The sequence below is a fragment of the Lonchura striata genome, chromosome 30, assembly GCF_046129695.1.
Source record: "Lonchura striata isolate bLonStr1 chromosome 30, bLonStr1.mat, whole genome shotgun sequence".
NCBI lineage: Eukaryota > Metazoa > Chordata > Aves > Passeriformes > Estrildidae > Lonchura > Lonchura striata.
The window spans coordinates 4,495,698-4,507,595 of record NC_134632.1 but is presented as its reverse complement, the minus strand read 5'-3'; the positions used below and the strand labels follow the sequence as shown (position 1 = coordinate 4,507,595).

The window sequence follows — 11,898 nt, the reverse complement described above, 5'->3', positions numbered from 1 at the left end:
CGGCGGAGCGGGGCCTCATGGGAAGTGTAGGCGCTGCGGACTCCCCCTGAGGGCCGCCCAACATGGCGGCGCCGCCGCCTCACGGGGTTTTGCTCCGCGCCCGAGGAGCCCGAGCGCTGCCAGTGACCCCCCCCGGCGCCTCGATGGAAGACAATAACCCAGCCTCGAGGCGGAGCTGGGAAGAGCTCACTGAGCCCACAAAACCCGTGCGGAGCGGCGGGATCCTGTGTCCCGGTAGCCCGGCCGGGATGGCGCGGAGCGGGCAGGGCTCCCACACGGGACAGCGCTGAGGGCCGCCCCGCGGTGTCCCAGCGCGGAGGGAAGGGGGCAGAGGCGATGTTCGGCCTGCACTGCCCTGCCCGTGCCCCCGCTGTGCGTCAGCGCGTGGGCCTGGGCCCGGCACACTGAGCGCTTTGTCCCGGGCCCCTTCGGCCTCGGTGGAAAAAAACTGAGAGAGACCCTGTGAGACCGTTCGAGGCCCGGGAGGAAACGGATCACAATCGCTAACGAACTGAGCTCGTCTGAGTGCAGAGATGGAGTCGCTCCCCGGGGCCTGTTCCAGAGGCGACCCTGGCTCTAGAAACACCCCAAAGGCACAGCTGACTGGACTGTATATTTATACATAGGTGCTTGAAAAACTAACCCAAATGATGGTGTGTTATTGGGGCTTTTTTGTTTTGTTCTGTGTCCCTCTTGGCCCTCCACACACCGACCAAGAATCTGCTGGTGGGGCCACTTTTCACAGGTTGTGGCTGATTCCTTTCAAAAGGCTCTTTCATACACAAGAAGGGAAATCCAAACCCTGCCCAGCCAAGGAAAGGGGGCTGGTGCCTGCAGGGCCGCTAGTGTGTGCAGCAGGAGGTCTGTGGCCAGTGGCTCCAAAAGCTTTATTGGTTATTTCTGCTAAGTGACTCCAGTACTACCAACCACAGCCAGGGAACACAGTGGTAGCTGTAGTTAGGACACCTGATGTGGTGTGGGGGTGACAAGAAGGTCCAGGTGTCCATGGCTGGTGACAAAGACCCACACCCTGGAGCACAGTGAGTGATGCAGAAGGGTTGTTGTAGAAACCAAGAGGAAACTGCAGCCCCTGGGCCACAGGGTCCCGACCCATCAGCGTCTCTTTTTTAGTAGAGGGTGTAAAACAGAGCACGAGGAATTGAGTCCTGCAGTCCAGAGGAGAAGGTCCCAGTGTCCTCTCCCCAACACTGGGCTGCCTGATCCTCCTGGCACGTGGTGGCTGCAGCTCTTCACTGATGGAAATGGGAGCATCTCTACCTTATGCAGTCCCCTGCAGGCTCTGTGCTGGTCCCCATGCAGAGATGGCCACACTGACCGTCCACTTGGAGGGACAAGCCCTGCCATTCCCAGCTGGGCTCTGCCATCCTGCTGGGCTAATTGGTGGGCTCTGTGGCCATGGTGTCCGCATCTGGAGATGGCAACACGCTGCTGTTCCCACCGTTGCTCACGTTTTCCTTGCTGTTTTCCCTCGTGGGGTCACTGCCTTTATCCTCCACCCTCTGCTTGAGTTTGAGGGAAGAATCTCTCCGTGACAGAAGGGGCTGGTAGCCGGCGAAGACTCCTCCACTCACGTTTGTTCGCTTGTCTGGGGGTGGACAGAAAAAGAGAATTGTTTACCTGGGACCCAAACTGTTCAGCTGAGGAAAAGGTTTGTGGAGTCCCTCCTTGCCGGAGGCATTACGGTATCTTCTCTGAGAGTCCTTCCAGCCACCAGATGCCCCCAAAAAGGGGAAGATGGGTGGGGGTCTGGGCTCATGCCCCAGCACAGGGAGGTCCAGGGAAGGGTGGTCAGCTGGGTCAGCTGCTCTCCTACCTCCTGGCCCGATGGGGTGCATCAGCCGGTTCATCTGCACGTTCCAGTGCTTGACGTTGGTGCTGGCCTGTCGCAGCTTCCTCTGGGCTGCCTGGCAGGGGATGGAGGAAAGGGGTGAGCTGGTGCCCCACTGGGACCATGGGCACGTGTTTGCCTTCTCTGAATAAGCCTGGATTGGAGGTTCCCTCTGGGATGGAGACCCAGTTCACCAACCTCTAGACCTTTTGCTCCCCCTCCAACCCTTCCCTCTTCACACACTCCCACTGTTAACATTGCTTTGGACAGCAACACTTTGTCCCCAGGGCAGGACACGCTTGTCCTGTCTCAGCCACTGCATCACACCCTGCCTGCACATGGCACAGCTCAGAAACCCCCACGGCAGTTCCAGCCTGGTCCTCCCCAGTATGGAGGTGACTCTGGGAGGGCTGGAAAGTCCCCTGGGTTCACCATGTGAGGAGATGTGGCACGGATGTGATGCTCACCATGACATCTTGGTCCACCCGCTGCCTGTTCACTCTCACTTCTTCCAGCTGCTTCTGCGCCTCTTCCAGACACTTGTTCTTGTTCTCCATCTCCTGCTTGAGGACTTGCTTCTCCCTCTGAGTTTTGATGATATATTCTTCTTGCTCCTCCTTCAGCTTCATCAGCTCTTTCAGCTTCTCCTCTTCCTCAGCCAGTAGCCTGACAATGAAGAGCAAGAGGTGAGGATGTCCCCCTGCCCCTTCTTCCACCAGCTTTCCCTGTCCCAGCTTGCATACTGGGAAGTCACCAGCACACCCTGGGAGCACTGAGCTGCCCTGGGGAGCACACCCCCACGCCCACCTGCTGCCCTGGGAGCAGGACTGCCCAAGGAGGGGGAGGGATGCCCTAGTCCTACCTGGCCTGAGCACATCTCACAGCCTCCTCGTCCTGCCGTGCTTTCACCTCCTGCTGCAGGGCCTCCTGGAGCCTCCCCTGCATGTCCTCCAGCTCCAGGATGCGCTTGCGCTGCCGCTCTGCCTCTGCCTCTTTCAGGACCATCTCTGCCTGCATGGAGGCACGAGCCTGCGGGGGGACAGGAGCTATCAGTGGTCCAGGCCACCACCAGTGTCCCCAGAACCCAGAGCAGGGGCAGCCCATGGTGACAGATCCAAAGCAAAGCTGTTTCCCTGCTCAGGAGACAGGCTGTGTCATTTGGAGCCAGTGCTGGCTCTGAGGTCAGAAACGGACTCTTTGTCCAGCCTGACACCAGAATTTGCCTCTCACTGTCCCCCAGCTAAAGCCCCTTGAGCAGGTTGCCCTTATCTCCTGCTCAAAGGAATCTGAGGCACAGCAGAGCCCAGAGGTGATGGGTGGCAGCAGCACTGTACATCCAAACCTCTGGGCTGCCCAGGAGGAGAAGGAAGCACCCACCCCATGAGCACCATGGCCCATGTGGGATGTACCCACCTGCTCAGCCTCCCGCAGCTGGATCTCCAGGGTCCTCTGCATCTCCTCGTGCTGCTGCCTCCGCCGCTGCTCCTCCTCCTGCAGCAGGATCTCTGCCTGTCTCTGGGCCTCCTTGAGCAGCTCCAGCTCCTGCAGCTTCCTCTCCTTTTCCTCCTGCAGCTGCTTGAGCCGTTGTGTCTCCTCCTCCTTGGCCGCCTTGCGCTGCTCGCGCTGCTCGCGCTGCTCTCGGCGCTTCTGCTTCAGGTCCTTGTGCAGGGACTTCTTTCCCTCTGCCTGCAGCCGGATGGCTGTCTGGATGGCTGGAGAGGGAGGGCACGCTCAGTGGGGACGTGCAGGGGGCATGGGGGAAGCTGGGGAAGGGGCATGGGGTGGGCACGGACCGAGCGTCCACTCCTGGCGCTGCCGGGTGTCCGAGGCGCTCATCTCGTAGGTGCGGGACAAGGTCTTCACACAGAACATGCACCTCTTCCCATCCTTGTCTGGCAACACCTGCAGGGAGAGGAGACAGCACAGCCTGACCCCCCGTACCCCACCTTATCCTCTTCAGCCACAGGACCGGCTCTCCCATGCTCAGGGATGTGAAGTTGTGTGTTCTTGGGTCTCCCTTCCAGGGGTCTGAACAGTCTGCTGTCCCCAAGCTGAGCCCGGGGCTGTACCTCCACGCAGCAGTGCTTGTCCAACGCAATGCTCCCCTTCTTCTCCTTCCGTTCCTCGCTCATGTAGTAGGACAGGACACTGGGCTTCAGCATGAACCACCGCTCTGACCAGTTCCTCCTCAGCTGGCCCTTCTTCCAGAGGTAGCCCTGCACCCGACAGACACAGAGATCAAAACAGGGTGGGAGCAGGACGGAGCTCATGCCCCAGAATATGTGGGCTCCTTGCCTGTTTGAGCACATCCTCAATGACCTCCTGGTACACCTCCTCCACGGCCATGCTGATGGCCTCCTGCTCGATGCCTCTCAGGAAGCGCCCCGAGTTCACCATGTCCAGGAACTGCCAGACCGTGAGGCCGCCCTGCCCCTGCGGCTCCTGGGACAGGAAATCATCCAGCTCGCAGGAGTTCAGCTCCACGTTCATGGCTGTGCAGATCTTCTTCAGCAGGTACTCCACCTGTGGGGAGGAGGACACACAATTTGGAGAGCCCAAGGCCACATCTCTCTCCAGCTGGGAGATCCCAGAGGGATCACCCTTTGTGATGGCATCCCAGGCAGCAGGCTGGCTCAGGAGACTGGAACTGGGTTCAAGTTTGACCTCTACAGAGAGGTTTTTCCTTTTAACCCCAAAGCTGGGATGTTTTGGCTAGTTTGTCTGCAGAGTGAAAAATCTCTGTAGCAGTCAAGAGCCTGAGGGAGTACAGGCCAGCACTGCTGAACATCATTCAGGACTGATGTCTCACAGCCACAGTGAGCTCGGCACCACTGCTTCCCAAAAATCACTGGGGAGGAGCAGGGGGACAGGTCCCTATAGAGAGGAGCATCATTTTAAAACTGCAAATAAAAAGAGTCAAGGGTTGACATGGTGTGGGGAAGACCCACTCCAGCTCAAGTTTTGCTGCCAGCTCTCCTCTGCCCACAGTCTGGGGACTGAGACCAGTGGGTGACTGCAGGGAGCCACACAGGAAGGTGACACACAGCAGAACACCATGCTGGATTTTTTTATGTCATTTAATTGTGAAAAGGGCAAGAATTGAATGTTGGTGCTCAGGATGATTCAGTTTTTCATGGTCTGGGGAACAGGAAACACCTCTCCCAGGGCACAGGAAGTGCGGTCGCCCTCCTACATCTGCGCAGCACGGTGCTTCTTGCCTTTTTTTCTCCTCTTTTTTCTTTTTTTTTTTTTTTTTTTAATTTTGACTTTTCTGCTGATCTCAGAAGGTTGATGGGGAAGAAGGCAACAGCAGCCATGTTCCTCCTGCTGAGGCCACTCTTGGCTTCTGCACGTGTGCATTCTCCTCAGATCTGCCCCCCTTCTCATGGGGGTTTAATCTGACCCCAGAGAAAAGGAGAACCTTCCCCTCTAAATGCTGTGGAATTTGGAGATTACTGCTAGGCTTTTCTTTGGCTGGCACCTCACCCTTAGCACTCTTCATGCTGGGCAGGGGCTGAGCACGGGGTGGCCATGGAGAGGGACAGCCAGGTCTGCTCTAGGCTGGAGCACTTTGGAGGGGTCTCCCCTCTGACGTCCCCCTCTTCTCCCTGGGCAGTGGAGGTGGCTGTGGGCACAGCAGGGGTGTCCAGGGCAGACAGCCCCTTGTCCCACCCCCAGCCTCCTCTCTCTCATCCCCTGGAGCACCACATCTTGCAGGATACAGTGGAATGTGCCAGGAAGTGACAGTGTCACCCACAAATGGAGCTCTGCCAGCACATGGAGCCCTGGGAGGACAGGGCTGGGGGGAGAGGCAGGTCCTACCTCATCTGGCACCATGACAAGAGGATATTTGTCTTCAGACAGAAAGTTGAAGAGACACCAGAGCTTGAAAGCATCCTGGTGGGATACAAGGCTATTCCCATTCCGGTCGGGTTTGTAGTTCTTCTTCGCCGTCAGGGTCCAGCAGAGCTCATCGAAGTTTTCTTTGACAAAAGCGCCTTCCTCCACCTGCAGGCAGGAGTCAGGGGGTGAGTGGGGAGCTGAAGAGCTACAGAGGGGAGTTCTGAGGGGAGGAAGTGCTGGAGAGAAGAGTCCCTCACTCCTAAAATCTGTCCAGTGAGAAGCATGGGGTGATAGGCAGCACCAGCAGGAACCTGGGCTGAAGCACAGGCAGGATGATGTGGAGCTCTCATCCCCAGTGCCTCCATGATTTGGGGTTTCTTGTTTTCCCATTTAACCACAAAGAGGAACTGAGGAGTGAAGGGAAGTGCTGACCCAAGGGCAGCCAGCAGGAATGGTGCCTCCACCAGCCTCATCCCTGCTGCTGTTCTTTAATTGTGTCCTGGTACTGTGAGCTGCCCCAGGCACAACGTTTGGTGAAGATGGGTCAACTGGAATGGGGATCAGAGGAGCTCTGGCTGTCCCTGGGTGCTCTATCCCAGCTGTGTGACCACAGGAGCAAACTGTGGCCTGTAGCAGCAAAGCTGGAGGAAAACCTTTGGGTGGCAAAAGCTAAAAACGTCTCTTACTAGGAAAACCCACTTCCCTCTTTTCAGGCTGCCTCTGGGATTCTATTAGCCATGGTGAAACCAGAAGGGATGGGTTTAAAAATCACCTCCCACAGAACCATGTGAGCAACTGGAAGGATTTTGGCCACTCTGTGATGGAGAGATTAGGCTGGGCTGACCTTGGGCAGCTCCTGCTCTGGGCTGAGGGAGCTGGGGAAGGCTTTTCCCTTGCTTGCTGCAGACCAGATCCCTGCAGCCAAGATCTGAACCAGGATCAGACTGGGCAGCTGCTGACCAGCTCTGGGCAAGGCAAAGATGGGCACAGGGATGGGGACAGGCACAGGGATGAGGACTGGCACAGGGACAAGAACATCAGGAGAGCCAGGGGAGTGAAGGGTTACTGCACCCAGCTCCTGCCCCTTTCTGTGAGCACACAGTGGAAGAAAGCTGTCAGTCATTCTTCCTCTCCTCACGTGCCTGGAAGAAACAGCACCCACAGACCAACCTCTGGCAGTGCCAGACAAAGGTGTCTTTGAACTGCAGAAAAAAAGGGAGAAAGCCCCGACCCACCCCAACTCTGCTCCTGCTTGCAGCTCGCCCTCCTCCCTCTCCTCTTTACCAAATGAGGTCACACCTCAAAGGTGAGGATAAAAGGGGCTGATTTCTCTCTCTGAGCCCTTCAGGAAATGTGGTCAGAGATGCTGCTCCATCCAGAGCTGTGACGTAAAGGGATGACTTCATCCTTGCCAGGGAGACGCTGAGTATTAAACATTTCTCACTCATTTTGGCATTCGTCTGAGCACTCCCCATCTCTCTGCATCCTCTTTCCACCCACCAAGGAATGTGATTCCAAGAGCTAAGGGGAGCCCCCAGGAACCTCAGGGTTCTCACGTGAGGAGCAGCAGGTCTGGGGGATGACCAAGGAGCTCACCTTGTCCAGGATGTACTTGTTGAGGTAAGGCATGTAGCCCTGGCTGGACACTGGCCCGTCATCGTCGTCGCGGAAATGCTCTTCCAGTGCCACGGGGTCGTGGGGGATGCACAGCACCGTGTACAGGTTGTGAGACAGCACCTGGCCAAGCACAAGGGGTGGTGAGAAGGTGAGCAAACCTCCAGCCCTGCCCCAGCACATCCCCAAGGTGCCACCCGCTCCCTCACCCCCCTGGGCACTGTGCCCTGCATGGCATCACCTCCCAGCAGCCACAGCATCCAGTCAAGCTTTGGGTTTGGCATCATTTCCAAATGTAAACTTTAGAGAATCATTTAGAAACAGGCAAAAAATCGAGGATTTTCCCACATTAGTTTCTTTTCTTGGCATATGAGGAACTTCTTTCTTGAAAGGGCTGTTTCAAACCTCTCAGAGCGAACAGGACTCGCTCTGATCTAGAAAAGCTGATAAGCCACCCCAAGCTATGCATTTGGCACAACCACAGCCCAGCCTGGCAGCACCCACTGTCTGCTGGGGACACAGAAAAATGGAAACATGAAAATAGGAAAGACTGGTGAGAAACTAAGCAAAGGTTTTGTCTGGAATGGAAGCAGACAATGGAGATCTGGAGACACACCATCCCCAGAAATACTCAGCAAGGCTTGCCAACAGCCTGCTTAGTTCAAATCCCCCTAAACAAAGCATATTTACAAGCTCATGGATTTCCCATGTGCTGGAAAGCCTGGAGCAAGGCTGCCCATGAGCACCACCAGCATCTCTAGCTTGTGATGCTGGGCAGGTGGTGCTCTCCTTGCCTTTACATCCCAGAAGCAAGAGATGGTCAAACCAGCGTCCCAGACTGACACCTCACCACTGCACCAGGATCTGCTTATGCAGCTTGCCAAGGGCTCAAGAGAGGGGCTGGAGGTGATGGAACAGCATCCCAACTCCTCTGTGCAGGGCTGGAAATTTCCTCCCAGCAGCAGAGGAGTGGCCTGAGGCCATGATGGCTGCTGCAGCTGGAGACAGTTCTTGCTCAACTAGATTTTCATTCTCTTTTCCACCTTCTGGACCAATGGGATCAGCAGGACTCCACCCTGTGCTCAAACAACAGGGCTGTAGCCCCGAGCACTGCTGCTGCACAGTGCCTTTTGGGGCTCAGTGCAGCCCCAGGGTCCACACAGTGGTGGGAAGGCCTGGGAATATCACAGACATCTTCCAGAAAGGTCACAAATCCATTAGGATGAATTCAAAGTTTGAGAATCGTATCCCATTCTCTGTTTCCAACGTTTCATCTCCATGCTTCACCCCTCCTCCCAGAGCACTCCTAAAGAGTCCTGTGAGGTCTCACTTGTGATCCCAGCTGTGGGGGGCACCCTGAGCCCCTCCACCCATCCTGGCACCCTGTGACCCAAAGCCCCTCCACTGACAAATGGGGAGGAAAGCCCTGGCCTGGTCAATGGTGGCATGGCTGGAGATAGGAGAGGTGAGAAACCCTTGCAGGCTCTGAAACAGCGACAGGAGGAGGAGAATAACAGCAGGGGAGAGGGATGCGAGGAAAGGCTTGCTGGTACAACCGTTCCCCTGTGACATGCAGGGGATGGCTGGAGGGCAGGGGTCAGCCTGACTCCTCCTAGTGCCCTGGATTCCTCCGAGCAGCAGCCTTGTTTCTGTTCTCCACCCTCTCCCACCCATCACCCATGAGCAGAGGTGCCCAAAAGCACCAGGGCAGCGCTCGGTATTTCCAGGCACGCATGGCCACCCTGAAGGGACCACACCCCATCCTACATGCACAGCCCTTCCAGCCCGGCCAGCGAGGGGGATGCGATGGCTCTGAGAGCACCAACGCTTCCCAAGAGAAGAGCAGGGCTGGTGGTGTGCCTGTGCTGGGAGCAAAACTACCCGACCTCTCTGGGCGCGCAGCACCCGACCGCAAGCTGTCCTTCCTTCCTGTGCACACACACACACACACACTCACACACACACACACACACCCCTACACTCCCACAGCATCTGCACATGCCTGCCTGCGCAGAAGTGCCCCTGCAAGGAGCCCAATGGCTTCCCACAGCTGCATCCTCATGCTGGGAACCCCGACACCTTCCCAGAACAGTGCCCGGAGCCCCTGCTCTGCCAGGCCAGCTCTGGGGCTGGCTCTGTCCCCTAGGCACAAACCCCGTGTCTCTGCCACCCCTGCTCAAGCCCTTTCGTGCAGCAACATGCCTGGGTGAGGGAGCAGAGCACAGCCCAGGGCTCAGCAGCCCTGCAGGGGTTTGGAGAGGGCTCGGTGGCTTTAACACTTTATTGCTCAGAGCAGCGAGACCCCAGATTCCTTCTCACTGAACCACGGCTGGCCTGTGTAGGCTGGGGCAAACTCGAGTGTTTTTGTGGGTGGAAACAAGATCTCCCTGGCCTGGAGACAGTGGGAAAGTCATCCAGAGCTGAGCTGAGCTGTGTTGTTCAATGATGTGCCACCAACCCATCCCATCACCAAAGGCGTATGGGAGAACATCCCTTCCCCTCTCAAGTGTCCCCCTGGGTAAAGTCACTTTGGAGGTGCCATCCCCAGCATCACCACAGCCCCTACACCACGGTTTGCAGACCCTGCATGAACTGTCCATGAAACTGCCACTAAAATCAGAGTTTCTGTGGTCTCAGCATCGTCACTGGTGATAAAGATCTCTCAAGACAAGCACTGCTGGTGGTTTTGGGTCCACCCCATGCTCGGGCCAGGTTCTGCACCGAGCAAAGAACACAGCAGCCCCTCTCAGGGATTAGCAAACTGAATTAAGCTCTGGCCTACTTTAGGATTTTCCTTAATTCCTTCAGCTATTTCTACAGTTTTAGCAGGTGAGCGTGGCTCGCAGGGCACATGCCACGAGTTCTGGGGGGCAGCTGAAGGCTCTCAGCCGCAGAGGCTGAGCAGGAAGAATCTGCCTCCCGCTGCTTCTCCTCCAGATCCCTGCAAACAAACTCTTAATTCTGGAGCAAAACACACTCCCCTTCCAAAGACCAGCACCTTCCCTGCAGCCTGTCCTGGGGAAGCCCTATAAAATAAAGGGAATGGAGGAAAAGGTTTTTTTTTGCGGTGGTTCAAAACGGTCTCGCAGACTGGCAGCAGCTGCCATGTCCTGATGCAATACCTCCCTGTGCTCAGCATGTTCCTGCTCAGGTCTCTTCTCTCATACAGACCCTGGTACCAAGCAGCATTTCCAACCCCAGTGCCAGCCTAAGAACCAAAACGGATGAAAAAACCACATTCCCACCGTATGCAAAGGTTAAAAAATAAATTATTTTCAGAGCCAAGGGGCTCCCTGGTGAGTTCCATCAACCCTGGCCTGGGGGCAAACAAAAAGATTTTTAAAGCTATGATGGGTTTAATGAAGGGCTGAGAGCATAAGCCCTCTGAAAGCCGCTAAGAGTGGGGAGAGGGGAAAGTAGAGAGTTTTTTAAAGTGCTCTGTTACTTCTAGACACACCACTGAGGAGTTTTTGTTAAAAAACAACCTGTCCCTACCTCCTGACCCACTGGCTCAGCAAGGAGAAACACAGGTGCTCCGGCGAGCAAGAACACGTGAACAGAGTTTGGGCTCTTAGCTGGCCATAAAAAGCACAATAAACTGATAACTAAAATTTAGATTTCTTACCGTTTTCACCTAGAAAACACCTCTGAGCACGAATTCCCCCCCAGCCCATTTTTTTTTTTTTAAAGGGAGATGCCACAGAGCCTGAGAACTTCACCAGAACCAGCGTGGAAGCAACAACAAGCTCTTATAGATCATAATATTTAACAATTTCTCCGTGGAAACCCGCGGGGATGCAAAGCAGCCCGGGGCTCGTTCCGCCGCTCGCTGCCCACCCTCCCTCCACGCTCCGGGGGACTCACTTTGAGCTGGGATTTGGAGACCTTGCCGCTCTTCTCCACGTCCAGGGCGGTGAAGGCGTACCAGATGGACTTGAGCAGCTCGGCTCGCAGGTCCATGGCTGGCGGCGGCGGCGGCGGCTCTGCCGAGCCCGCGGATCCGGTTCCTGGAGCCGCCCGGGCGGGCGGGACGCGGGGCGGGAGCGCCGCCTGCTCGGGGCGCCCCGCGAGCCCCCGGCCCCGCCGCCGCCGCTCCTGCCCAGCGCGGCCCAGATCCGTCCTAAGTTGCGTTTTGGGGAGAGGAATCTTTGTGTTGGCTCAAGCAGCAGCTTTCCCTCCCTGAGAGCGCTGCCTTCGGAAGGGATCGGTCTCGCCGGGCGAGCGCAGACTCAGCCCCTGGCATCCTCTCGGGTTGTGCCCGCGGAAACATCTTTCTCTACGAACTCCTCTGGGATGTCTAAAACACGAGCCACACGACTGCCGGGAGCCTGTGCCAGGCTCAGGTTTACAGCTGGACTCGAGGATCTCAGAGGTCTTCTCCGGCTCTGTCCACCCAGCACCCAGGGCAGTGAAAGGACTGAAGGCACCTCTGGGGGCAGGACACCAGCCCAGGTCTCTCTCCCCAGCTCAGGGGAGGATATAGGATGTGTTCACAGACACAGTTCCCTAAATCTAGGCTTGCAGGGGTCCCTGGAAGAGCCAAGGCCTGATGTGAGATTTCAGGGACATGTCTTACCCCTCCAAGCCACATG

At 56.7% G+C, this 11,898-nt stretch overlaps 1 protein-coding gene across 1 annotated transcript; it reads right to left on the bottom strand.

Annotated features, from left to right (window-relative positions):
- Nucleotides 1-868: 868 nt before the first annotated feature.
- Nucleotides 869-11,300, bottom strand: DEF6 (DEF6 guanine nucleotide exchange factor). Its single transcript, XM_021535998.2, has 11 exons — nt 11,171-11,300; nt 7,289-7,429; nt 5,672-5,857; nt 4,145-4,372; nt 3,919-4,065; nt 3,643-3,751; nt 3,263-3,561; nt 2,712-2,878; nt 2,317-2,515; nt 1,835-1,925; nt 869-1,606 (listed from the first exon to the last, which is right to left on the bottom strand). The coding sequence occupies exons 1-11, from the start codon at nt 11,264-11,266 to the stop codon at nt 1,395-1,397; spliced, it is 1,875 nt and encodes a 624-aa protein (XP_021391673.2). The 5' UTR covers nt 11,267-11,300; the 3' UTR covers nt 869-1,394.
- Nucleotides 11,301-11,898: the final 598 nt, after the last annotated feature.

Coding starts and splice junctions, on each gene's coding strand:
- DEF6 (XM_021535998.2), bottom strand. CDS start 11,266: ATGGACCTGCGAGCCGAGCTGCTCAAGTCCATCTGGTACGCCTTCACC. Junction 7,430..11,170: donor TCTCCAAATCCCAGCTCAAA/GTGAGTCCCCCG, acceptor GTGCTTGGCCAG/GTGCTGTCTCACAACCTGTA. Junction 5,858..7,288: donor ACAAGTACATCCTGGACAAG/GTGAGCTCCTTG, acceptor TCCTGCCTGCAG/GTGGAGGAAGGCGCTTTTGT.